This window comes from Cnephaeus nilssonii (assembly GCF_951640355.1).
Source record: "Cnephaeus nilssonii genome assembly, chromosome: 11".
Lineage (NCBI taxonomy): Eukaryota > Metazoa > Chordata > Mammalia > Chiroptera > Vespertilionidae > Cnephaeus > Cnephaeus nilssonii.
Window position 1 is genome coordinate 63,766,320 of NC_137082.1, and position 27,918 is coordinate 63,794,237.

The following is a 27,918-nucleotide window of genomic DNA, read 5'->3' on the forward strand; positions in this document are numbered from 1 at the left end:
CCAAGCTTATCCCAGACACTCCCAGACAATTGCTCCTAAGAGGCACATTCACCTAGAAAAGTGCACCAAAAAGGAAAAAAATAGAACAGCATTTTTTTTTTCAGTATCATAACCTAAATTTTCATTGCCCACAATTATAATACCTTATAATTTTACAGTGATATTTTATACTTTCAAAGTGCTTTCTTTAGTTATACAACATGAAGGTCAGATATTATTACCCCTATCTTACAGATTATAAAATACAGGACTAGTAAATGAAAGAGGTGGGACTGGAATCCAGGGCTCTGACCAGCTCAGCTCTTTCTGCTGTGTCACAATGTCTCTCCAAACTTGCACAGAGCAAGAAAAAAGTCCTGACACTTCATCCTTCGGTCCACCAAACATGAGTGCATGACAAGCAGATGCTTTAAAATTTGTACATACTGATATGAGTGAATAAGCTTTTGATATTTTATACACTTTAAATGATGTGATACCCCATATCCTTGTGAATTCATTGGCAATTTAAGTTTCACCATAGCAGTCATCTCATAGCAATTATCTTCCATCCCCACCAAAGCATTGTAAATTATCACTCTTCTAAAGCTAATTCCACCAACAATCCTAAATGCAATTTAAAATATATCTTTTATAATTTTGATAATCAGATTAAACATTAACCAAAAATCTTTAAAATTAGTCATGAAAACTAGCATGTGACCTTATACGAAGAACTTTAAGTACATAGGCCAGAGAAGAACACAACAAAATTGGTTTCCTCTGCCCTATAAACTTGTAAAGAATTAACTTTTTCTTTCCTGTAGCAAAGATATACATTTATTGGAAAATAACCATTAATACCTTTTTGCTAAGTTATATACTAAGCCATTGTTTTCCACATTTTCATTCTGTAACATTTAAGTTTATAAATTTACCTATTCTACCTTGAGATAAAGTTACATACCCACTAATAAAAATTGAGGAAAAGTTAGAGGAATAAGGTAAAGTATATGAACAGTGTATTCATGAGGGACTCTGGAAAATACTAGGCCAAACAAGTCATGTTTCACCTTAAGGTGATTCTCCTTTGAAACAATTACTTTGTTTTAAATATGTTCCTATTGATCTTAGAGAGGAAGAGAGAGAGAAACATCAATGAGTAAGAACCATCAATTAGCTGCCTCCCGCATGCCCCCAATTATTTTTAAACCAACAAGGAGCGATGACATTCTGATTCTGAATGTAGGTGGAATTATTAGCTTCAATTAGTTAAGAAGATTTGATTTGGAAAAGACTGCATATAGATCTAAATTTTAGGCCAAGCCAGTATTTTACACTTACGGAAATTTTAGTCTGGCATAATAGAATAGACTGGCATAATAGGGACAGAATTAAGTGTCTAGAAATAAGCACATACATCAATGGTAAACTGATTTTCGACAAGGATGCTAAGACCATTCAACAGGGATAGAATCCTCTTTCTTTCCAACAAATGGTGCTAGGACAACTGGATATTCATATGCAAAAGAATAAAGTCGGACCCTTACCTCACAACATATACAAAAATTAAATGAAAGTAGACCAAAGACCTAAGTGTAAGAGCTAAAACTATGAAACATTAAAAAGAAAAAACACATAGGGATAAATAAATCTTCTTGAACCTGGATTGGGCAATTAATTCTTATAGATATGACAACAAAACCAGGAGCAACAAATGAAAAAAATAGATACACTAGATTTGATCAAAATTAAAAACCAGTGCTTCACAGAGCACAATCAAGAAAGTGAAGACAGCCCTAGCCAGTTTTGCTCAGTGGATAGAGCGTTGGCCTGCAGACTGAAGGGTCCCAGGTTCAATTCTGATCAAGGGCACATGCCTGGGTTGTGGGCTCGATCCCCAGTAGGGGGCGTGCAGGAGGCAGCCGGTCAATGATTCTCTCCCATCATTGATGTTTCTAGCTCGCTCTCCCTCTTCCTTCCTCTCTGAAATCAATAAAGAAATATATTTAAAAAAAAAAAAAAAAGTGAAGACAACCCACAGAATGGAGAAAATATTTACCAATCATATATCTAATAAGGGACTTGTATCTAGAATATATAAAGAACTCTTACATTCTATAATAAAAAGACAAATTACTCAATTAAAAAATGGGCAAAGAATCCAAATAGACATACAAATGGCCAATAAGCACATGAAAGGATGCTAAACAAAATTAGTCACCAGGGAAATGCAAATAAAAACTACAATGAAATACCTCTTTACACCCACTAGGATGGCTAGAATAAAAAAGACACATAATAATAGGTGTTAGCAAGAGTGTGGGCATATCAGAACCCTCACACTGCTGGTGAGCTTGAAAAATGGTGCTGCTGCTTTGGAAAACTATTTGGCAGTTAACCAAAATGTTGAATATAGAGTTCCCATATGACCCAGCAAATCCTCTCCTAGGTATATATACCCAAGGAAAATGAAAACATGTGCCCACACAAAACCTTGTATACTGAATACTTATAGCAGCATTATTCATAATAGCCAAAAGGTGGGAACAACCAAAATGTCTATTTGACTGACAAATGGATAAACACATATGGTATATCACTGAAATGAAATATTTGGCCACAAAAAGCAATAAAGTGATAATACATGCTACAACATGGATGAATCTTAAAGATATTATGCTAAGTGAAAGAAGCCAGACACCAAATACGATCTATTATATGATTCAATTCATATAACATTCCAGAATAGGGAAATCTATATTGAAGATAAATTAGTAGCTTCTTAAGAGGTTGGGGTAGTGGGGATAGGGGTAGGTAATGTGGAGACAGGAGAATAATAGCTAAAGGGTACAGGATTTTTTTCTGAGTTGATGGAATAGTCTAAAAAACTAGTGATGGTTGCCTATCTGTTTATAGTACAAACCACTGAACTGTGTACTTTAGGTTAGTTAATTGTATGGTATGCAAATTACCTCAATAAAGCTGTTAAAAATTTAAAATGATGAAAAATCTGTTTGCTTATGTTCAAATTGAATGGATTTTTGTAACCTCTGACAATTAACTACTTTTGTATTTACCATTATTCCCATACTCTCACCATACAATTTTGGCAAAGAAAAAATTTTGTAAAAGTTAAATAACTGGCTAGTTACAACTAATTTGTAAATAAATGGATTTCAGAAGTAATTCTCAGAATATAGACTATTACTCAAATATTTTCTAGATGCTTATTAGTGGCTACTATCCGCACACCTCAGTCACTTACTGAGTCTTTACCCAAACAAATGGTAAGATTCTCCATGTCTTCATATAAGTGACACACCACACGGAACCGCACTCAGGCAGCTCACCGCCTCTCGGGGCCTCAGCTTCCCTAGGTCATCCTCCCTGAACAATTATTCTGGCCTCACCTGTCAATGACTTGATACCATATATATATGTATTAGATTATGTGATAGGCACCATAAAAGACAGATAGATGCCTTCCATATTCGTACCTCTTGGGCAGAACCACTAATATGAAAAATGGAAATCTGGATTGGAATGGTGGCTCAAGGAGTGAACAGCACCTTTTATTAAAAAAAAAAATTGAGATAGCATTATGGCAACAAAATTTTTACATACTATAGGTTGAATGGCCATACCTAATAATCCCATCCCCACACAGAAGAAAAACTCTTATTTGTGTACACAGAAATACAAAAAAAAAAAAAAAAAGGTAAATTCAAATTCAGAACTTAGTTCTAGAACTAATCTGCTACTAGAGATATGTATGCTTGGACAGAGAACTTAACTTCTCTATAAAGTGGACTAAAAGACCTAAGATTCCTATCAAGTCCAAAACACTGTTATTCCAGGCCATGAAATATTAAATCATGTGTAAAAATAGCATAAATATAAAGGCATTTAAAACTCTAGTTTTGATTAGACTAGTACCTTCAAAAACACTAGCAAACATCTGTTTTGGAATATTAGTACAAGTCTAAATTCAGTAGAATCAGAAAAAGAAATCTCTCATTTCATAGAAATGTATGTGAACTGCCTACCAGCTAATAACCTCCTCCCCTTTCCTTATAATATCCATGACTATTTCAACACTGGTGTCAAGTAGTTAATTCACAAGCCAATTTTATAACTCAAATGTAATTACAATGATTATGCCAACCAAATCTCAGAAGAAAATATTAAACATTTAAAACCTACCTTTAATGCATTAATGATTATAACAACTTGTGTTTTAAATGTACACTATGCTATATAAACAGTCTGTTAAGGTCCTTCTCAATTGGATGGCTTTGCCCTGGCCAGCTGGCTTGGTTGGTTGGAGCATCATCCTGTACACCGAAAGGTTGCAGGTTCAATTGCCAGTTAGGGCACATTCCTAGGTTAAGGGTTTAATCGACCAATATTTCTTTCTCACATCGATGTTTTTCTCTCTCCCCACCTTCCACTCTCTCTAAAATCAATAAAAACGGATATATCCTTGAAGATTTTTTTAAAAAATTGGATGGCTTCTACTTTATGTCTGACTATTTTAAAATTTTATAGTATAGCCCTAGCTGGTTTGGCTCAGTGGATAGAGCGTTGGCCTGCAGACTGAAGGGTCCCAGGTTCAATTCTGATCAAGGGCACATGCCTGGGTTGTGGGCTCGATCCCCAGTAGGGGGCATGCAAGAGGCAGCCGATCAATGATTCTCATCATTGGTGTTTCTCTCTCCCTTCCTCTCTGAAATCAATAAAAATATATTAAAAAAGAAAAAAGATTTTATATAGGCTTTAGCCAATCTGTTTCTTAATTACCAATAGCTGGAAAGCAATGCTAATTTCATTGGTATAAAAATGCATTTAAAAAGATCACTTAATTCCTGTACTTATCTAATTAAATAGATAAGTAGATAACATTCCAGAATAGAATACACAAGCTAAATACACAAGGTAAATTTAATTTTTATAAAGAAAAATTATCGTAAGAGTAGTGGAATTTTAGTGATAAATGCACTAAAATACGTAATCTTTTGAAATAAACCATTTTCAGAGAAAAACGTTAATTCATGCCTGACTATTAAAGTGCATAAAAAGGAAATTTATTTTAGAATTTATATCAAAGGAGCTCTTATAAATACATGAAGCCCAGTCTCAATGATAATATAGCCTTGATCTTAATATAGTCTGCCTCTTAGTACATGCCTCATAAATAGTTTGTTCCCAAAGTTGAAAAGTCCTAGCCCTAACAAACAATTTTCTCTATGTATAGCTTTATGAATAATTTTGGCAAAAGAATAAAAAAATCTTAATTCTTATTTTGCTAATTTTCTAAAGTCATGTCAGTCTCACAAGAAACATCTAATTATTGTTTTCAATGAAAATTGACACAAAAAGGATATTCTCACACTTTTAAAACAAGTTAAACCATAAATATTTATCCTATGCAAATGAAATGAAAAAAGTAAATTTTAAGATATCTTCAGCTAATTTTTTAAAAAACATTAAATTGTATTCACAATGGTAAATTAATGAAAAGAATAACTTGCAGAACCAACTGGTATACCGTTCCTAAGGACAAAGGTAAAATCTGTGCACAGAGATGCTGAAGGACAGTCAAATCTATCACATTTGTAGCTTCTTACAAAAAAGGTCAGATTGCTATAGTTTTTTTAATGCTCACTTTTAAAACTTGCTCAATTTTAAAACCAACATCATGGAGTCATTCTTATATGCTTGTTTTTATGTGGCCTCACACAATGATTCTCTGATTTATTCACATATACACTGATGTTTTTATCATAATGAAATTAAAAAATAAAGAAAAAATGTGTTTTCAGAAGATGGAATCCATGAAAAGGCTAGTGATGAATCCTTTGACCACAGAAAATCAGCAACAGAATGCCAATATTAACTACAGAAAACAATTTGTCAGGATCACAACAGAAGGGTATAATGAATTTTTTCTAAAATACCTAATTCATTTTTATAATGAATGAAACTAATACTTACAAATTATTCATGTACTTTCATATGAGGTTTGTTTTATTAATATTTGTGCTTTTCCGGTACTAGTTTTTCCTACTCTTGCATCAAGTCTTCCCATAAATCTCTGGAAAGTCACAAATATCCCTATGGTCATGGGTAAACCATAAAAGTGATAATTCATCAAAATGTCTTTTAATCTATGTAATAAATAAATCTGTTGTGAGGTTAATTTCTCCTAATTTATATCAAATAATACCATCAATCTAAGAAAAATAATTATCTTACTGATTTTACTATGGTTCAAACTCTCAGACATATATCTTTCTGATTACTTATTAATGTAAAGAAAACTGAACTCTATATTCATATTTAAACTACTGAATTCCTATAAATAAAACACTATTTATTAAAATAGAATATGCACTTAATTTATACTAAATTCAACTCAAATTTATACAAGTTTTTCATCCTTAATTTTTAAATACACACATATTTTTTAAACACTATAAGTATATACAAAACTGAAATATGACACCCAAGCCAGATTGTGATTTTTAAAATAACTTCTAAACAGGCAGTAATATACAATGTGTAAAAATCCAATAAAATACAGGTATATTCTTATACAAATGTTAGTCCTATAATACCGAGCGATATTTACAAGCAAACATGATCCAAACAGCACAAGCAGATTCAGGGTAAGTAAACACTCGGACACGAACTGCCAGTCGCACCTGGTCTCCACGACAACAGATTATTTCTTCACAGAAAGGAGACCTACAGAAGGAAGAAAATTTATTCACTTAGGAAGTAAACATAGGCTTTACTTTCTTATTTTTAAGTAAGTCAGCATTTTAAATAATATTTTAAAATCCTGTCTTTACTACCAAGGGCTCTGTAATTTTAATCCAATTATAGACTATTTCTTCATAATCTATACATTTAAAAAATTAGTCAAGATCAGAGATCCTCAATGGAGATTGCACAAAAATCACTGGGAAAATTATCCCAAACTTATCAAAAGCTACATTTCAAACTAAATGAATCACAATCTGTGGCAAGGAAGGTAAGTCTTATTTATAAAAGTTCCCCATGTGAATCTGAAGTCATTTCTAAATAACTACCAGACTAACTGATTTCTTAAAGCCCTACCCCAAAACATTTATGAATTCATAAATTCCACCTTACCGAAGACATGTGGCAAATGCACGCCTTGCATTTCTATACACAAAATGTATTGGGAACCCTTTAAATGTGTGACCATCAGGTACAGCCCTCCTTATGGCATCTTGAAATTCTTCATTGCCTGCAGATATACTTGTTGTTCGCTCAAATTCATAAGAAGCCAAAGCTGGTGATAGGAGATAAGAAAGCTGGTCTTCCCAAACAGTAGTGAGGCCAAGATCCTATAGCAATCAAAAGAGAAAAAGTAAAAAACAGTATTTTAACAACCAATTATAACAAAACTGTTGATTATTCTAATATATACCAAGATTTTTTAAACCTGTCAATTTTTAAAACTTCCTATTCTTATAAAAATACATAAATGAAAAATAAACTATAGGTATCAGATTTTAATTCTTGAAGAAAACAAAAAACAAAAACATTCAATATAATGATGTTAATGCAGCCTCCAAATTCTATACTTCTTTACTATCCACTAGAAAAGATCATATGGAATTGTCCTACTATGGAAGACAGTAACAATAAATTGTGAGATCACATTTTATTTAACTTCACATTTTAGTAAGGTTGAATATGCTTAATTTGATTGCTCCTACCATAAATTCAACTATAGGAGGGAAGAAAAATCAACAAATTGCATATATAAGTAAACTCAAATATTTACTGAGCATTTACTCTTTATTTCTAGAAGGAAGTAATAAATTCTAGAAATACTGGTGAATTTAGAAATTTCTGAGTGTCAGAGCTTTATCTCATGACTTTCAAAACTATAAGCTTTTAAAGGCAGGGACAGTATTTGTCTGGTTCAGGGCTATAATAGTGACTGGCACTATCATATACACACCCCAAAAATTGTTTATCCATAAACAAATGAAAAAAGAAAGCATGAAACTACAAATTTGTGTTAATTACCTTCCTGTGTTCTGACACTAGTAACCTTAGCTGCATTTCTATTTCATTACTTGTTACTGAAGCATCAATCGTGGATGCACAAAGAGGTGGAAAGGGAGGAAGGGATGTTGTAGCTCCTGGAGCACACACAGATTTGATTGCTTCTTCACTCATGGGTTTCCATTTAGATTCATCATTCAAATCAAATACACAGATTTCTACTGAGTCAGAGGGCTGACAATTTCCCAGAAACATCTGATGATTGAAAACACAACCAATTGTTCGATATGGGTACAATGGTTTGGGCTGTTCAGCAACTGGAGGTTCATCAGGATTATTAGATTTATGGATGTACCTAAAAAAGGCAAATCATAATTTTATATAATAAGAACTTAAAAATTAGGAAGTCAGCATCTTATTGAGGACACTTAAAGCCCTATTTCCCAGGACTAGAGTTTTAATACTCATTTTTCCTTCTTATCTTTCTATAATTTGATTACTCTATATAAATTATATAGCATATCTTATGCTATAGAAACCAACTTTATTCCTTTAAAATAAAAATATATTCTATGCATATTGTTAAAATAAAAAACATCTCTTAGATAACACAATTAAAATAATTTGGTTATATATTATGAGAAATGATTAATAAAAATGATTATCAACTAGAAAAGAAAAAGAACCCAAAAAAATGAGAAGAGGGCTCAAGGCTGTGGCTTTATCCCAATATACCACATCCCAATATGCATCATCTATAATAATCCTACCTAATAATAGCGTACCATGTAAATTACCATCACTCCGCTACGCCCACGATTGGGCGGTGGAGGCTGGGGGGCGGGACTCAGGGTGGCCTATCCGGCAATTGAGAGGCACGGATCCGCTGCCACTGAGCGGGGCTACAATGCTGTTGAGAGGCACAGGGGGTGGGACTCGCCCCCTGTGCCTCTCAACGGCCAGATCCAGGCCGCTGAGGGCCACCCCCTGCGCCTCTCAACAGCAGGGGAGACCCCCTCAGCGGCCGCGGATCATCAAAAGTGGGGGAGCGAGCTCTGGCCTCAGTCAGCTAGCCACGGAAACCCGGCAGAGGATGGAGAGCAGCGACGAGGAAGACATGGAGAAGCACCGCATCCACCTACGCCCCGTCACTCTGCGCACACGCTGCACCTCCTGCCCTGTGAAGTCCGGGTTAACCGGCCCGCCCCTGTGGGGCGCTTTTTCACCCCGGCCATCCGTCAGGGTCCCGATGGACTCGAAGGGCCGCAGTCTGAGGGGCGAGGAGGTGGAGGTGCCGCCTGGCCTGCTGGGATACATGATGGTGAGTCCATCGGGACCCTGACGTGCATGATTCAATCATGCACTGGGCCTCTAGTAAAAACATAATATGCAAATCGACCCAACGTCCCAACAGCAGAACTAACAGCAGAACGAACAGCAGAACGACCGTCCGGACGACCACACTATGACATGCACTGGCGCCAGGCCAGCCAAGGCGGATGCGATGCGATTGGTCGGCAAGGCACCCACCATCGCCCCACGATTGCCCTGCAGAGGGAGGCCCAGGCCACCAGCCAGTAGGGCGATCAATCAGGGGGACTCTGCGATCACTCCAAAGAGGGAGGCCCAGGCTACCAGTCTGGCGGCGCTACAGCAGGTGGGTGGGGCCTCCCTCTGCGGGGCAATCAATTGCGGGGCTCCCAGACTGCAAGAAGACTCCCCCCAAGTACACGATTTCATGCACCAGGCCTCTAGTTCTATATAATAAAAGCATAGTATGCAAATTGTCCCCTTGACCAGAGTTCGACCAGGGGGTGGGCTGGCCAGGGGAAGGGAGGGAGGTCCTGGCCAGCAGTGGTGGCAGACAGCTGGGGGAAGGGAGGGAGGCCCTGGCGCTGGCAGGCAGCTGGGGGAAGGGAGGGTGTACCTGGCCAGCAGCCAGCAGCTGTTAGGGACCCAACCAGTGCACGAATGTCATGCACTGAGCCTCCAGTTCCTATATGCCAAAGTTACAGGTTTAATGTCCCATCAGAGCACATATGAGAATCAACCAAGCAATGCCTATGTGGAACAACAAATCGATGTTTCTCTCTCCCTCCCCCTTCCTCTCCCTCTAAAAACAATAAATGAAAAAATTGGGGGGAAAAAACCTGAAAAAGTGTCTAATGAATTTATTAACACAGACTTGGTGACCACATAAAATTTTCAAAAGAAATCATGATTTCAACTTGAGTTTATTTTCAGGCTTAGAGCCTTAAAAGCATATGCCAATTATATAAAATTAAAAGTAAATATAATGTATATTTTTACCAATATTATGTGGGTAAAAAATATTTTAGGTGTACAAACTTTCTTAAGAGTTTAATTACATAGTTATTTTAATTGAAGTAGTTTTAGTCACTGAAAAAGCTTTAATAACTAAAATTATCAACAAGTACCTTTGATATCATCAATCTAAACAAAGAACCTATAATATAAAACATTTGCATCTTCATTTTCATATCTTTGTAAACTTAGTTGGCTAACCTGTGTCCTGTTAAACTCTCCCAAAAAGTGATGGTTCCATCGGTTCCACAAGTCATAACCCAAGCATGAGGTACTCCTTTTGCCTTAGTCCCAACACAGACAAACGCTTCTAATCCATATCCAAGAAGAAGGCTGCACAGAAGGTTAGCATGATCTTCACAGTCACCCTATAAAAATAAAATTAATTTAAAAATTAAGTATCTGTTCCTTCATATTGCCTCCTCATTAAATATAGAAATACAAAATGACAATAAAAACTATTATTAATTGTTTCCTTTTTAATCATTAAATAGTGTTAATCTGAAATAATAAGAGTGGAAAAATAAAATACAAAATTTAGAAGAGCCTAAATTATTTGACAAAGTCAGAGCTCAGAAATCTAATAGTTATAATATGTATACGTTAAGAGGGAACATTCAGCCAAAACCAGTTTGGCTCAGTGGATAGAGCGTCGGCCTGCGGACTGAAGGGTCCCAGGTTCGATTCCGGTCAGGGGCATGTACCTTGGTTGCGGGCACATCCCCAGTAGGGGTTGTGCAAGAGGCAGCTGATCGATGTCTCTCTATCATCGATGTTTCTAACTCTCTAACCCTCTCTCTTCCTCTCTGTAAAAAATCAATAAAATATATTTAAATATATATATATATATATATATATGTATGTATGTATGTATATATATATATATATTTAAATATATATATGTATATATATATATATATATATATATATATATATATACCTTAAAAAAAAAAGAGGGGACATTCAGATTCAAAAGTTTAGAAATATAGAAAGAAAAACAGTAAGATTTTAAAAATAAATTGCTAATGAACATGGACAAGCTGACAAATCATAGAGCAGAAAATGCAAATAAATGGGAAAACACAGAAACTGAAAACAATGAGTTATAGTATCTATACATTATTATTTTAAGGAAATACATAGGCAAATGACTGGGTAGTATACAACAAAATGACAACAGCAGCTATAATTAAGGTGATTATATATAATTTCCCCCTGTATGTTTACTTTGAAATCTAATTAAAATACAACTTTTAGTACATGACTGATACAATGTCCAATGCACTTATTTGCTCAGGCTCCAATTATTTTTTAATTGATTTTTAGAAAGAGAAAGGAAGGGGAGGGGGAGCAAGAAACACTGATTTGTTCTTCCATTTATTTATATGCATTCATTGGTTCATTCTTTTTTGTTGTTGTTAATGCTTGTCCAAGGATATTTTTCCATTTACTTTTAGAGAGAGTGGAAGGGAGGGGGAGAGACAGAAAGAGAGAACTACCAATGTGAGAGAGACACATCAATTGGTTGCCTCCAGCATGCACTCTGAGGACCAGGGCTGGGGACTGAGCCTGGAACCAAGGTACATGCCCTTGACCGGAATTGAACCCAGGACCCTTCAGTCTGTGGGCGAACACCAGACCAGCTAGGGCCATTGGCTGACTCTTGCATGTGCCTTGATTAGGAATAGAACCTGCTACCTTGGAATATCGGGATGACACATTAACCAACTGAGTTTACCCAGTCAGGGCTTCCCTTTTATTTTCTAAACTAGTAGCCCTGCACATGAATCCGTGCACCAGTAGCTCTCTGCGGGGCCTGGCCACTCCGCACCCGCTGCCCAGAGGCCCATCTGTGGCTGGGCACAGAACGCTTGCCTCGTCGCTGGGGCAATGAGACAAGTGTTCCCCACCCCCTCCGGCTGCTCCGTGCCTGCTGCCCAGAGGCCCTCCATGGCCAGGGTGGAATGCTTGCCTCGTCGCTGCGGCGACGAAGCAAGCATTCCGCCAGGCCGCTCACACTGCCCGCTCTCAGTGGCCGCCACCCCTGGGACTGGGGGACTCTGGCAGGGCTGGGCACCACCATCTTGTGGCTATGGGCACCTCCATCTTTGTGACGAAGTGATGGTTAATTTGCATATTACCCTTTTATTAGATAGGATTCTCTTTGATAATGTTACATTACATTCACAATTTTAGAAAATTATAAAAACTACAAAAAATGAAAAATATGATAGCTTTTGTGAAATACATTATTAAAATATTAATTGTAAGACTACAATTACATGAAGATATGTATTTAAACGTAGGAATACAGGTAACATCCAAAAGTAAAAGTAACTATGAGTTCAGTATTAGAATGGATGATATATCTTCATCCCCAAAATTTTGCAATAGTGGTTCTCCACTGTTGCTTTTTACCTAATTGCAATAAAGCAAACAGCATTTTATAATCATTAAATTGACTTAGAAAAACATAACATACAACCTGACAGACCAGTAATTTCTACATTGAGTTTTTATACTAATTTTTTTTTCAAAATACCCAACAATACAACCAACTATGTTCAATGCAAAATATCCTTCTCCATAATATCAAAAAATCGAAGCAAACCTAACACAGCCAAGAGAAACAGTGCCTACAATGGGGAAATAGTTAAGCAGATTTTATATATAAACTCAAGAAAATTTCATACAACCATTAAAAGACAGAGATCATAAAGATTAGCAACACAGAGTTCATAGCACAATGCTAAATTATAAAGGATACAAAATTTTACTTGCATCTTAATTATGGAAAAATGATACATAACAGGAGAATCTATGGAAAAAAATGATACATAACAAGAGAAAAACATAAAAAGACATAATATGTTGGTAATAGGATTATGGATGAAATTTCACTTTCACTGTTGTAAACCTGTTTGTGCCAGAAAAATATTTTACGTAATTTTCAAATTTCTAATTAAAGATGTGCTTTCTCTTTAAACAAACTTAAACAACAACAACAACATAGTGAATCAAATGGGTGATTATTTGCTTTACAAAAAATATTATTTACATAATAATTTTAAATATGTACCATTCCTACTATGTTTGAAAAAAATTTTTTTAATCCATACACACAATTTTTGGGAACTATAGATTGAGAATAAATCAAAACAATTTTGCTAAGTAATGTTTAACTGTTTTCAGTTGTCTAAGCAAAATCATTCTGACAAGTCAATTTCTAATATAAAGTTTCTTCCATTGCATAAGCTTGCCTTATGAATACCTATAATATTTACACAACTTCAAGACTAAATAAAATTGTTTCAAAACAACAATACAGTTCTTTTTTTCTGTTCTGTTTCAACAGAACTGGAATGCTTAAGACAGACTGACTTGTTTTTTGTTTTTTTTATGAAAATTGTTTATTAAAACTTCTTATAGCCATTTTCAGGGACCTTAATGACTTCAGTGTCTTTAAGGCTTGTAACATGGCTTTAATATTGCCAGCTTTCTCTAAATTTCTGCAGAACACATTCAAGTACTGACTTATTTTTTATAATATCAACATTTTTGGAACACATAAAATTAGGAAATATCCCATAATCTATAAAATTAGTTTACTGAAATCAATTCATTTAAGTTTAAGATCAATAAATTTAGATAAATTCTTAAATATATACTTATATTTGATCTAATCAAAACACCAATAAATCTAGTAATTTTTTCCATATTCATTTTAAACTGCCATTTTCTTCTTTTAAAAAACACATCATCTAAACAAATTTCAATACATGAATAGTACTAGAAGGCCATAGTGTGGTCCTGCTGCTCTCTCTAATTCAGTTTCATTTACCTCTGTATCTTGGTTTCTGACATAACAGTACTTATAGATCCTTACCTCACAGAAATCACATTACATTAAATAATAAGCTACATGAGAAAATAAAGATGCTGTTTTTTCTTTATGCATTAACATTTAAGTGTTAAGAAAAATGGTGAAAAGATTATGTCTTGTTCAAGTTGATAATATGTACATTTTTCTAAGTTAATTATTTTACAAATGTACCATAAATTCACAATTATGACGTACTGCTTTTAATTCTATGTGTGTAGGATACCTTGTTTCTACAGAGAAAGGCCAGCAGAGTGCACCACTGTTCCTGTTTACCTCCTCCTCCAATAACAGGGGCTCTTTCATAACCAAGGACATTAACAAATCTTGCTGCTTGCCTTGGGGTATCCAGAAGCCGCCCAGCTCGAAGTGGTTTAACATAGGAACAGACTGGTCTATTTATCCCATTTTCATCCTGGAGGAAGAGAGGGAAAACATTATCTGTAATGACTGATTAATCATTTTCAATTTTAACACCTGTTCTCAGAGTACATTAATGTAGAGTAAAATAATTCTGGATATCACTAACTGCTTACCTTGTACCCAGCACTAGACTGCTGAGTGCTATGCATACAATTTCCCTTTTAATCCTCATAACATCTCTATTACTTTCATTTCATAGATGAAGAAACTGAAGCTACCATTATGCAACAGGGCCAGGATCCAAACATTGAGCTAACTCAAACTATCATATGATCCAGCAATCCCACTCCTGGATATATATCCAAAGTAATTGAAATCAGTATCTCAAAGATTGCACACCATGTTCACTGCAGCATTATTCACAATAGCCAAGATATGGAAACAACCAGAACGTCCTTCAACAAATGAATGGATAAAGAAAATATGGTATACATTATACAACGGAATAACATTCAGCCATAAAAAAAAGGAAGAGATCCTGCCATTTGCAATATGGATGAACCTGAGGGCATTTAAAAAAATTTTTGCACAGGAAATGTAAAAGCTATCATTAAGTGAATTACTATTATACTATAGCAAAACCAGCTAGTGCGAAAGAAAAAGAACAATGGATTATTAAATATGATAACCCTGGATATTCTAAAGATGTTTGTTTGTATAAAGGTAATTAATTTAGTTCCTGTGTGGGCGGGTTTGTTCTATTCTTACAACTCCACTAATAGGCAAGAAAGAAATGAAAACGTAAAAAAAAAAAAAAAAAAAAGATGCATTTGCCCTAAACAAGTTATCAATAGTAGCACCTTGGAATACAAGATACACCATTACTTGTTTCATTATAGCAATGTCTGTAATATTACCTAAATATATCCCCATAAACTATTTAAATATCTAGAAAATTTCAGTATTTCAACCTCTAAACCTGTACTGTTCAATAGAATGCCACTAACCATATGTGGCTATTTAAATGTTAATAAAATTTTATTTTATTTTTTTTTCATCGAAGGAAATATTTTACTCAAATTCCTAAAACAAATTTGAGATGTTATGTTGGGTTTAAAGAAAAAGGCCCAGTTAAAAAATGAAAACAATGTTTTCATTTGATAGAAGCTGAAAAAGGTGTATACATTCTAATCAAAGATCTGTCCCATGTGGCACTTTTCAAGTTTTTAAAAGTCTACCAGGCCAAACCATTAGCTGCCTTCACTGCTTTTGCTTTGCTTTTCCCCTTTCCTTTTTCTCGCTTTGCCTTCAGCCTTTTTCCTTGCCTCTGGTTCATCCATATGGGGTACTGTCCATGCTGGTCTAGAAGATTCTTTTTGTTTCTCTTAATGTCAGTCTCCATTTTCATGTCATCTTTGTCATCTTTCACTACACACTGGGTTTTCTCTTCAGAATGTTTGGGGACCACCACAGTTGCGATCTCATGAACATCTTTCATTAAAACATCAGTATCTAGCCGAAACCGGTTTGGCTCAGTGGATAGAGCGTCGGTCTGCGGACTGGAAGGTCCCAGGTTTGATTCCGGTCAAGGGCATGTACATTGGTTGCGGGCACATCCCCCGGTGGGGGGTGTGCAGGAGGCAGCTGGTCGATGTCTCTCTCTCATCGATGTTTCTAGCTCTCTATCCCTCTCCCTTCCTCTCTGTGAAAAATCAATAAAATAAATTTAAAAAAAAAAAAAAAGAGTTCCCTCCGGTTTTCTCTGAGTGCCGTGGTCGGCAAACTCATTAGTCAACGGAGCCAAATATCAGCAGTACAATTGAAATTTCTCTTGAGAGCCAAATTTTAGGAAAAAAAAAACAAAAAACAAAAAACATCAGTATCTACTTTAAGAATACTTTTAAGTCTGCTAAGCTCCTTTGGGGCATTCTTTTTTCTCTTTTCAGCACGCATCTTCCTTTTCCACTTACTCCATAAGCTTTTAGCCATATTTTATAGCCCACACGCTCAAGACAACCGGAAGCTCAGCACTTCCGCCTTCCGGGCCCCAGCTCCACACCGCCCCATAAATGTTAATAAAATTTTAAATTCAGTTCAATTGTGTTAGCCATATTTTGTGTGCTCAATAGCCATATATGGCTAAGGGTTACCACATTGGACAGCACATTTCTATCAATGCAGAAAGCTCTACTGGATAGCGCTCTTGTATACTATCTCCTCTTGTGCATGGAAGCACTGGAAATTCATTTTAAGACCATGTATCTATATTTCAAACAGACCATGTGTAATAATATCTATATTTCAAACTATAGTTTTTGTAATTAGATTGATGCCTTAAATAACTGCTGCTGTGTCTTAATTTCATATCTAGCCAAATATAGGAAGAAGAAACAAGAAACGCTATTGAAAAAGGAACCTAAGAAAGTAAATTATATTTACTCTATATGAAAAGAAATGGCACAAACTGAAGAGCAATAGTTGAAACTGCAATTTAATAGTTTGCCATGACTAAGTTGGTGTTGGAACTTAGAAAAAAATCTTCACTTCATGCCGTTTGCAAAAAGTAGCAATGCCTGGCTACTTGACAATCTCATATGGTTACCATGAGGCTAAATGACCTTACATGGTTCAAATCTTCTTATAATGAACTAGAGGCCCGGTGCACAAAACTCGTGCACGGGGAGGGGGTCCCCTCAGCCCAGCCTGGACCCTCTCCAATCCGGGACCCCTCAGGGGATATCCGACTACCAGTTTCAGCAGTTGGACATCCCTCTCACAATCCGGGACCACTGGCTCCTAACTGCTCACCTGCCTGCCTGCCTGCCTGATCGCCCCCAAATGTCCCCCCTGCCAGCCTGATCACCCCTAACCACTTCTGCCTGCCAGACTGATCACCCCCAACTGCCACACTGCCGGCCTGGTCACCCCCAACTGCCCGCCCCCCGCTGGCCTGGTCGCTCCCAACTGCCGCCCCTGCCAGCCTGGTTGCACAACTGCCCCTCCCCCGCCAGCCTGGTCACCCCTCACTGCCGCCCTGACGGTAAGTTGTTTGGTCGTCCCTCGCTAACCCCCCTGCTGGCCTGGTCGCCCCACGCAGCCTGCTGTTCGATTGTTACTGTGAGGGCATCGTGACCAATTTGCATATTACCCTTTTATTAGTATAGATTCTGAGTCAGGAACCTTAGTATTTCCTAAAAGACAATCTCAGTTCTTTGATTCCCTTAACTGCATATTCCATTCTTTTCCTTCCTCCTCTTTCATTTGCCATTTCTCTGATCTACTTCCTCCCCTTCCCCCACCAACCACCCCAAACTGGTCAGATTCCCTATGGCAATCTCAGACTAAATAGACAGCAGGAACATTATATGTATGCATTGTTGTTGTTATTAAACCTCACTAGAGGATATTTCTTCCATTGATTTTTTTTTTAGAGAGTGGAAGGGGAGGTGGGGGGGAGACAGAGAAACATTGATTTGAGAGAGGCACATCGATTGGTTGCCTCCTGCACATGCCCCAATTGGGGCTGGTGGCCAGGGATCTAGAATAGAGCCAGCAATGAAGGTAAGTGCCCTTGACCAGAATTGAACCTGCGACCCTTCAGTTTGTGGCCAATGCTCTAACCACTGAGCAATCAGCTAGGGCAGGAACCAGTTATATTTTGACTGGTTTCTCTTTGCCCTTGATCTGACATCACTGCTACCTTGCCTGCCTAGTCATTCAATGTACAGATAATGTTACTGTAAAGTCAGAAGCCATTTCCTTCATTTCCACCACTAGTCAACTAGGGTCTCCCATTCCCAAGCTCCTCTTCTAGAAATTGAAACACTTTTAGCCTGTCCTAAAAATCTAGGGAATGTAGGTTAAAGCTAGACAAATGCACAGGATCTGAGAAATATCATCCAATACTACATTATATTCACATAAAAATACATCTATATAAAGGCTAAATATATATAAAGTATTTAAGTAGTTCTTAAGTTACAAAGATATGGATCTAATCATATGTTGTATGTTTGTTAAAGATAGAAAATGGGCTTAGCATACAAGAAAAATAGAAGCAGATATATATAGTTGAAATGCTGCAGCTAAATATTATTGGTCATTGGCTTAGGGATCTTGGTTATATAGGATTATTACACATAATACATGTTTGTCTTTAAAACAAAACACACCCTAACCAGAAAAAATATATATGTGGAGCCCCAGTTCTGCACACAAAAGCTGAATTTGCATATGAATTGCAAAATGTCCTAGTAATTATTTAGTACTAAGTACCAGTCAAGGATACACTCTGACAAAAGGGTTTTCATCTACTTTAAATGATATATATTCAAAAAGGGTTTAAAAAAAAACAAATAAAAATGAAAAGCAAAATAAAACAAAGATTGTATTATATCATTCAGTGAAAGAGTATTACAAAAGCAGCATTGTCTTACAAATAAATTTTCATTTTTCTGGAATAAATACATTTTACAAATTCAAGTTAAATAAAATGTATTTTAAAAATACAGTAAATATCAAATACAGCTGTGGAGTTTTTCTAATATAATTTACAAACCTGAGCAAAAATCTTAACCAGCCGTGAGTTGTGTGAGGGTCGAATTTGCAAATATTCTCTCCACCATTGCTTAGCATATACAAGAAATAATCGCTCTTTCTCTGCAGTTTTCTGACGTTCCAAAGCAAGCTTGAAATTTAAAAAAAAAAAGTTTCAATTTGTATTCATTCTCCTTAATTACTATATGTAACAAATCTATGCACTACTCTCCATCTCTACCACTACCCTAACTAATCTAAGCCACCGTCATCTCATTTTTAAGACCCTCAAAATGACTTGCCTATTTCTATACCTCCCCCCATACAAATCAGTCTCCAGACAACATCAGAGTAATCTTTTTCTCACAAGACATTTTTAAATATTAAATTATATTGTCATTCTCTTGCTTAAAATTAACAAATTGTAATTTTCTAAAAAGAAAGTGCTTTCTGGGATCAACAGGGAAACATACTATTATGAAAACAATTACACAAAGAAGAGAAATTCAGAATTTTTTACCTGCGTGTTCACTACTTCTTGAGATAATGTTTGACTGAGTGATGGGTACATCTCAAGTTTTATATTTAAAATTCCCACAGAAACTTTTGATTCTGTGCCTATAAGTAGAAATAGATATTTAGAACTTCAGAGGTTTTAACGCTATGCATATTTAGTCAACCAAAATAATTTAAGAATTTTGTGCTTTACCACTTACATAAATATTCAACGTTACCTTTAATATTCATATTAAAAATGAACCAAATCAAATTAGTTTTTATTTGGTACCAAGGCCTTCATCTCATTTTAAGGAGATTACCTATTTTCTTAGCTTCCTAATCAGAAGCTAAAGGATTCAGAAGTCTTAATTTTTATATTAATTAAATGTCTGATACCAACCAGACTTACTTTTAAAACCAAAGTAAAAGTAGCTGTTAACACCTCATTCTCAGAAAATATTTATACTTTTTGTCACATATAGTAATTCCCACTTATCCCTTCCCATTTTTCACATCACATGTAAATACAAATTTTTAATCCATGCCTGTATTTAAAGAATTAGAAAACAAATAATGGGTATCAGTTGAAAATAAACATCATACCTAAAACTTTTTCTCTACTTTTTATTTAAGTAAAAACACATTCAGGGTCTGACTTATCAAAATCTAAATTACTAAAGCTATACTGTCCAATGGTCAGATTTATTTCTGTGACGAAGTTTCAATACCAAAGTACTTCCATTATGTTATGCATAAAACATAGGTAGCTTTTGTTTTTCACTGTATTGGTAAATATGTATTACATATCAAGTAGTATGCGAGAATCCAAGGAGACAATGGTGAATAAGATAGGCACCATCTCTGTCCTCAAATATTATTTATTGACTAGAAGCCCGGTGCACGAAATTCGTGCACGGCGGGGGGTTGTCCCTCAGCCCAGCCTGTACCCTCTCCAATCTGGGACTCCTGGAGGGATGTCCGACTGCCTGGTGGGATCCAGGTGGGATATCCTGGTGGGATCGGGCCTAAACGGGCAGTCAGACATCCCTCTCACAATCCAGGACTGCTGGCTCCCAACTGCTTGCCTGCCTGCCTTCCTGATTGCCCCTAATCGCTTCTGCCTGCCAGCCTGATCACCCCCTAACCACTCCGCTGCCAGCCTGGTTGATGCTTAACTGCTCCCCTGCCAGCCTGTTTGCCCCCAACTTCCCTCCTCTGCCAGCCTGGTCACTCCTGACTGCCCTCTCCTGCAGGGTTGATCACCTCCAACTGCCCTCCTCTGCCGGCCTGGTCACCCCTAACTGCCCTCCCTTGCAGGCCGGGTGCCTCCCAACTGCCCTCTCCTGCTGGCCATCTTGTGGTGGCCATCTTGTGTCCACATGGGGGCAGGATCTTTGACCACATGGGGGCAGCTATATTGTGTGTTGCAGTGATGATCAATCTGTACATTACTCTTTTATGAGATAGGATAGAGGCCTGGTGCATGGGTGGGGGCCAGCTGGTTTGCCCTGAAGGGTGTCCCGGATCAGGGTGGGGTTCCCTTGGGGCGTGGGGTGGCCTGAGCGAGGGGCCTGTGGTGGTTTGCAGGCCGGCCACGCCCCCTGGCAACCCAAGCAGAGGCCCTGGTATCTGGGATTTATTTTCCTTCTACAATTGAAACTTTGTAGCCTGGAGCGGAGACAAGCCTGCTGCTCCCTTGGGGGCGGCAGCCATTTCTGTGGCAGTTAATTCACCTTCTACAATTGAAACTTTGTAGCCTTAAGCGGGTGAGCCCGGCCAGGGTGTGCGGAAAGCTTTGCTTCCCCTGTTGCCACCGGCAACCCTGGCCTGCTTTCTCAAGCTCCATTCTGCCGCCATTTGTTTGAATTTGTTTACCTTCTATAATTGAAACTTTGTAGCTTGAGTGGAGGCTTAGGCCTGCAACGGCTATGGAAAGCTTGGCTTGCTCTGTTACCTGGGAAACCTTGCTCTCTGTGGCTGAAGCCATCTTGGATTGGGGTTAATTTGCATACTCGCCCTGATTGGCTGGTGGGTGTGGCTTATGTAGCAGAGTGATGGTTAATTTGCATATTACCATTTTATTAGAGAGGATACTGACATTGAGCAGGTTAGCACCTCTGAGTATCACTTTTCCACATATAAAGGGATAGAAGAAAACCTACTCCATATTCCACAGGAACAGCTGCTGCAGGAAGCCACTGGTACTAATGGGGATGCACTATATCCCGGGATGTGCAGGAATGGAGGTATTTTGTGTATGCATGCATGTGTATGCATATGTGTAGAATCTTAATTTTCTTTACAGCCTTATATATAATCAAATGAATTGGGGTGAAAAACTCTGAAAATTTGTTTATTCATTTCCCAGGGGAAAAAATTTCTTTAAGACAAGGCCAGAATGACTGTGAAGTTCTACACTCACACTAGTCTTCAAGACAGTTCCCAAGACTACAACACTAAAGTCCAATTGTAATTCTAAAGAAATTCTTTTTACATGTTTGCCTCTTGATTTATAAAGGCATTTTCAAAACATAAAATGTACTTATAAACAAACTAGGGCTATAAAAAGGTAACATAATATTAATCATCATACCTACACCCATAAGTTCCACAGTAAGATTGGTCGCTCCATTTTCTGAGCCCAAAACTGATCGCCATTCAAGAAAATAGGATGCTACTAAAGTGGTCTCACCAAATATATCTGTTTTGATTAGCACCATATGAATTGGATCACTTATTGATAACATTGTTGTTGAATCAGCCATTCTAGTTCCATCACCTAGCAACATAAACCAAAAAATATTACACCATATTACATATTCAGATAGGCTAACATAAAATACTTTTACTGAAAAGTATTAATAAACCTATATAAAACCAAGTAGAATAATTTGGTAATAACTCAGAAAGCATGCAACAGACTGAGAATAAAAGTACAGTCCTAAAAAAAAAAAAAAAAGTACAGTCCTATTTCTCACAACTTTTAAGAGGACTGGTAGATTGTGATGAGTTATTTTGTCACTTAATGAATATCCATATTTTCTAATCTCTAAGACAGCGGTCGCCAACAGTGGTCCATGGACCACTGGTAGTCTGTGAGGTCCGAAAGGTTGGCAACCGCTGGTTTAAGGAAATCTTTGGAGCAGTGGTCCATGAGGTCTGCCAACCAGTGGATTGCTCTAAGGGATAAGTCTATACATTAAAAGTACTTCCTGCCGAAACTGGTTTGGCTCAGTGGATAGAGCGTCAGCCTGCGGACTGAAGGGTCCCAGGTTCGATTCCGGTCAAGGGCACGTACCTTGGTTGCAGGCACATCCCCAGTGGGGGTTGTGCAGGAGGCAGCTGATCGATGTTTCTCTCTCATCGATGTTTCTAGCTCTCAATCCCTCTCCCTTCCTCTCTGTAAAAAATCAATAAAATATATATTTTTTTAAAGTACTTCCTACACTATATGTTACTAAGGTAATTCAAATATGTCAACATTAATTCCAAAACTACCTTTATCCCTAATCTCCAGAAATAATCACTGCGTTATCTACCCAAAACTGAAAGATCCAACACCTTGGAGTCAGCAATTTAAGCCATTTTTTTCACCGGGGGAAAAAAAATAATACATTTTAGTACTGCATTAGCCATCCTAGTAATCTAAAATTCTGAAGGTATAATTCTACAACTTTGCTAAGTTTACAAATATATTATAAAAATTTCTATACTGACCATTAAAATGTACAAAATAACTTTATAGGAAGAAACAGTGTAAAACAATTACAGGAATCAAGTATTATAATTTTAAAGTTCTAAAAATGAGTTACAGATTCACATCTAAATTTTGATTTTTAAAAATTAGATAATATCATAAACGTAGTCACTTTTCTTTTTTCTATATATTTTATTGATTTTTTACAGAGAGGAAGGGAGAGGGATAGAGAGTTAGAAACATCGATCAGCTGCCTCCTGCACGCCCCCCCACTGGGAATGTGCCCGCAACCAAGGTACATGCCCCTGACCAGAATCGAACCTGGGATCTTTCAGTCCGCAGACCGACGCTCTATCCACTGAGCCAAACCGGTTTCAGCAAACATAGTCACTTTTCATAAATGAGAAGGATCATATCTCATTCCCCACTGTATCTCTAGGACTTGCCTAGCATAGTACCATGCACCTAATATGTATTTAAATGTTTATTACTAAACAACCAACCATTAAAACAGTCAAAACATAATCTTCAGGGAAAATTAATTAGCAGAAAATAAAGCAAGAAAGTAGTCAGAAGTAGTTTATATAGAAAAGAGCAATGGAGGAAAAACATTTTTTTAAAGTCTAGGGAAGGAAGGTCATCCATTATAAATCTCTCCTTACAGCAAGTTATCGTTGTTCTGCAATAAAACCTCACAAAGATTTACTCAATTAAAGACAATTTATTATTGATCCTTACCTAAGTTTTCTCTGTGTACTTCAAGTAAAAAGCCATCATGAAAGTCCGGTTCACAGGCACATGGAACAGGTTTAGAACGAAAACGTTGGTTTCGAAAATGCAAACATAATGTAAAGGTTGAACAAACTTGTCCTGGTAAAGGCTCAGGTTCTTGCAGATGTTCCAAGAAAGCTTTTCCACCCAAAACCTGAAGGTAAAGATACCTCCGTGTTGGATCAATATTAGCTGCAAAGTGTAGCAATATATATGAGGAAACTGCCAAATAACTTAAGAAATGTGATCAACACAACAGGAAATAATAACTTGACAGAAATAAAACCAAAGACAGCATGAGGTGTGGATGGGGGGCAAAAACATAACACATTTACTATATACCAGGACCATTTGCACCCAGGGAAGAAAAGATACATAGTATGACACCTTTTTCTGAGTTTACATTCTGGCTACTTTCTCCCAGCTAGAAAGGAGTCAGAGCCAAGGTTTAGGATACCTTTGCTGTTAGTTGCTTATCCAACATTCCTTCACCTCCACAAACCAACTCAGACAATTATCTCAACTCAGCAAAGTGCACTTGTGAAATAATTACATTATCATTAAAAAAGCAAGGCTATACAATTTTTATAAAATGTATCATTAAAACATGTGAAATAGGTGTTTTTGCTTCCACTGTGCTATACATTAAATCTTCTGACATACTTCATGGAAAATAGAATCTGAGTTTTTTTGGATGATTACTCAGAAAAATATAAGTATTTCATGGGGGGGCGGGGGGGACTGAGAAGTTTTCTAACAAATACCAAATACTGTAGCACATCTATCCTCAGTACTATCCATAACTAAAGGTTAAAAAAAAAAAATACACATACTTTTTTTTAACAATGTTGATTGTCTATCAGTAAAACAAACTGGTTGTTTTGGAGAGGGAGGGAGTTCTTGATCAACATTATCCTAGAAAGGCAGAAAGAAAATCAGAACAAATTAGAAAACAAAATTATAGTTAAGAAAAATGTCAATAATGGAACTTAAGAACTCAACAAAAGTAAACAGGATAAAGCCCCTCAAAAGACCCCTTAATTAAAATAATGAAAAGCCTTCAAAAGAGGTAATGCAACTGGTTACTCCTAAAGTCTACTATTAAGAAATTAAACTGTCTTCAAGCAATGTCCACAGAATGCTAAAAACAAATCCCTAATATCTTAAACAAGGTTAAACTTTCTCCAAACCTCATATAACATTTGGCTTATGATTCTGCCATGAACTGATTTTAATAAGGAAGTACATTCACACAGCAAAAGCTGTTACTAGGTCAACTTTTATAACAAATGGGTTTACAAATCTCAAAAAGCAAAAAAGGATGCTGTATTAAAATACTTATTCCCTGGTGTATTATGAAGTCCATCCAATTTTTACATTATGTTACCCAGTATTGAGGTCACAGTTTCTCATTATTGCCTCATTTTCAAAAGAAGGCCTACTTACTAATTTGTGCACTGAAAGGCTATCATCCCACTACTGACCTATTTATATGAAGAGATTTGAAAGTTCTTATGTAGCCAATTATTTTCTTAAATTGATAATTTCTTAATCACAGAGAATATTGTCCCAAAACAGTGCTTATTTAAAAAATAAGCCTAATCTTAAAAAGTATACCTAGAACAATATTAGTGAAAAAGAAACAGGTTATGATGAACTAATGTGACTAAAATACATACTTAAAGTTGCAGACCTAAAGAATAAATAAGGAGAAAATTCTGACATTGTAGAGAGAAATATGGTATATAACTCCAATTTCATTGATACATAATCCTACTTGTTACATTAGCTTATACTTTTTTTTAAATATTTTTATTGATTTTAGAGAGAGAGGGAGAGAGAAAGAGACATTGATTGGTTGTCTCCCATACACATCCCAACCAGAGATTGAACCCGAAATCTGGGTACGTGCCCTGACCAGGAATTGAATTGGCAACCTTTTGATAAATGAGGCGATGCTCAACCAACTGAGACACACCGGCCAGGGCACATTGGCTTATACTTGAAACAAGGATATTACCAGACAAAAATGATCTTATTTTAAAGTGGTTTTACTAAAAGGAGAGGCCCCCAAACATATGTTTATACCCTCAAATTTTCCCCCCTAAAAGATTACTCACAGTAACAAAATTAAGTTCTTTCATCACATCGTCAATGATTCCCCGTCGTCTAAGAGCTTTGATCAAATCTTCTGTTGATAACTGTTGTTGATCAGGAGCCAGTTCTTCCCGTATAGTCTCAGCAAGGATTTCTCTTATTCTGCCATGCACGTCCATCTATACACAGAAAACTCGCATTACCATTTACAACATTACAAAGCAGTTGAAGATTGCTACTTACTTAATTTCTTTTAAATACTGACAAGAAATTAATGGCAACTGACACTTAGTTAATTTATTTCTAAAACACTGACAAAGAAAACTATAATGGCAGAATAGATAGACGCAATTCAGGAAGGCTTCGCCAGCTGATCGTAAACGTAAAAATGGTTACCAGAATTCAATGAGAACAAAGTAGCTTTGCAAAAGGAAAAAATAATAATAATAACTTAAGATAAAAATTTTGGTGCAAATTCTAGAAAATAAACCCTCCTGGTTATATACTACCTTTGTTCCTCTTTCCCTACAGATAACACTCAACCGAAAAAAAACTTCCGAAAGTATGGTGTAAGGAAAAGAACACAGACCTGGAGGCGGCAAAGCACGAATGTCAGCTTTCAACTTACTAGATGTGGCCCCCAGTTAGCTCACTAAGCCTCCGTGACTCCGGGAGGGAGAGAAGAGGCTTCCAGCACAAAGCCAGGCACACGCGCGCACAACGAGCGGGAGCTTTATTACTTCAGCGGATGGCATTCCACCGAGCACCTCCGAGGCACCGGGCTCTTCCTCCAGCTCTGAGGCAGCGCCGATACTGTCGTCCCAAACCCTCCATGACTTAAGAACCGATGATTTGGTTCAACACCAACGACACCTCGAGTTTCCTCCTTCAAGTAATTCCATTTCCTGGCGTCTGAATGTAAACCTTCTCCAAAAACAACCTGCACCCGACGTGACCTCCAATAAAGCTCCCTTTTCACAACCGTCCCCTAATCCTGTCGCCCCCGACTCTTCCTAGCACTTCCTTTGTATGGCGGCCAGAAAGCTCCTCCGCTTCACACCGAGGCTGTGCCCATCCATCCCGCGCTCGGCGTCTCCCAGCCCCGGCTCGAGTTCCCCCCTGCCCCCCGCAAACAGGTGCCGCAGTCGCCGGGCCGGGGGACCCAGACCCGGGGCCACACGGCGGGCAGGGGAGGCCCGTGGCCCTCACCTTGCTCAGCTGCTGGTGGATGAGCTGCTTCAGCTCAGAGGCTTTCTCCGGAGGCAGCGACATGCTGGGGCCGGCGCCTCGCCGCCGACACGCTCCGCGGCAGGGGCTCCCACCACGCGGCGCGCCCCGGCCCGCCTCGGAGCCTCAGTCCGGGCTGAGCACGGAGCCGGCGCGACCGCTCGCCTCGCGCAGCTCCCGGGGGAACGCCACAGCCGCGTCAGGCGAGGGGCTGGGCAGGAGGCGAGGCCGCCGCTGCGGTGGCGCCCAACTGTTGTTTTGAAACGGCCGCGGACGGCCAGGCGTCAGGGCTGTCCCCCGCGCTGCCGGATCACCTCCACCTGCCGTTTCCCCGCCCTCACGGTTCCCGCCTCACGACCTCAGCGCGCCCCAACACCTTGTCCGGACCCGCTATCCGCCATATCGCCCTCCCTCGCGGGCCCTTTCGGCCCTCTGGACCGGCAGGTAGCTGGACAGGCCCCTCAGGTCCCCGCGCCGAGGGACTCGAAGGACCCCG

General features: G+C 37.8%; 2 protein-coding genes across 4 annotated transcripts; both read right to left on the reverse strand.

The window, feature by feature from the left end:
- CEP76 (centrosomal protein 76) lies at positions 1-27,706 on the reverse strand. Of its 3 annotated transcripts, none has more exons than XM_079783776.1 (13): positions 27,405-27,706; positions 26,219-26,374; positions 24,932-25,013; positions 24,066-24,290; positions 22,224-22,409; positions 19,653-19,750; positions 19,155-19,283; positions 14,460-14,648; positions 10,555-10,721; positions 8,050-8,383; positions 7,141-7,358; positions 6,614-6,729; positions 1-52 (listed from the first exon to the last, which is right to left on the reverse strand). In XM_079783776.1, exons 1-13 carry the CDS (start codon positions 27,465-27,467, stop codon positions 36-38), a joined length of 1,980 nt encoding a protein of 659 aa, XP_079639902.1. In that variant the 5' UTR covers positions 27,468-27,706; the 3' UTR covers positions 1-35. The 3 variants fall into 3 exon arrangements, with proteins under 3 accessions (XP_079639902.1, XP_079639900.1, XP_079639901.1); XM_079783774.1 differs by lacking the exon at positions 1-52 and adding an exon at positions 67-6,096; XM_079783775.1 differs by lacking the exon at positions 1-52 and having other exon boundaries at positions 67-6,729.
- LOC307107409 (protein LLP homolog) lies at positions 15,729-16,686 on the reverse strand. Its single transcript, XM_079784681.1, has 2 exons — positions 16,495-16,686; positions 15,729-16,108 (listed from the first exon to the last, which is right to left on the reverse strand). The coding sequence occupies exons 1-2, from the start codon at positions 16,583-16,585 to the stop codon at positions 15,831-15,833; spliced, it is 369 nt and encodes a 122-aa protein (XP_079640807.1). The 5' UTR covers positions 16,586-16,686; the 3' UTR covers positions 15,729-15,830.
- Positions 27,707-27,918: the final 212 nt, after the last annotated feature.

What these genes read in the sequence shown, in the direction of transcription:
- LOC307107409 (XM_079784681.1), bottom strand. Translation starts at nt 16,585, where the DNA reads ATGGCTAAAAGCTTATGGAGTAAGTGGAAAAGGAAGATGCGTGCTGAA. An exon ending in GGAGCTTAGCAGACTTAAAA is followed by an intron (nt 16,109 to 16,494) that starts GTATTCTTAAAG and finishes GGTTTCGGCTAG; the next exon opens with ATACTGATGTTTTAATGAAA.
- CEP76 (XM_079783774.1), bottom strand. Translation starts at nt 27,467, where the DNA reads ATGTCGCTGCCTCCGGAGAAAGCCTCTGAGCTGAAGCAGCTCATCCAC. An exon ending in TGGTTAAGATTTTTGCTCAG is followed by an intron (nt 14,649 to 19,154) that starts GTTTGTAAATTA and finishes CTCTTCCTCCAG; the next exon opens with GATGAAAATGGGATAAATAG. An exon ending in TAGTGTCAGAACACAGGAAG is followed by an intron (nt 7,359 to 8,049) that starts GTAATTAACACA and finishes TGATTGCTATAG; the next exon opens with GATCTTGGCCTCACTACTGT.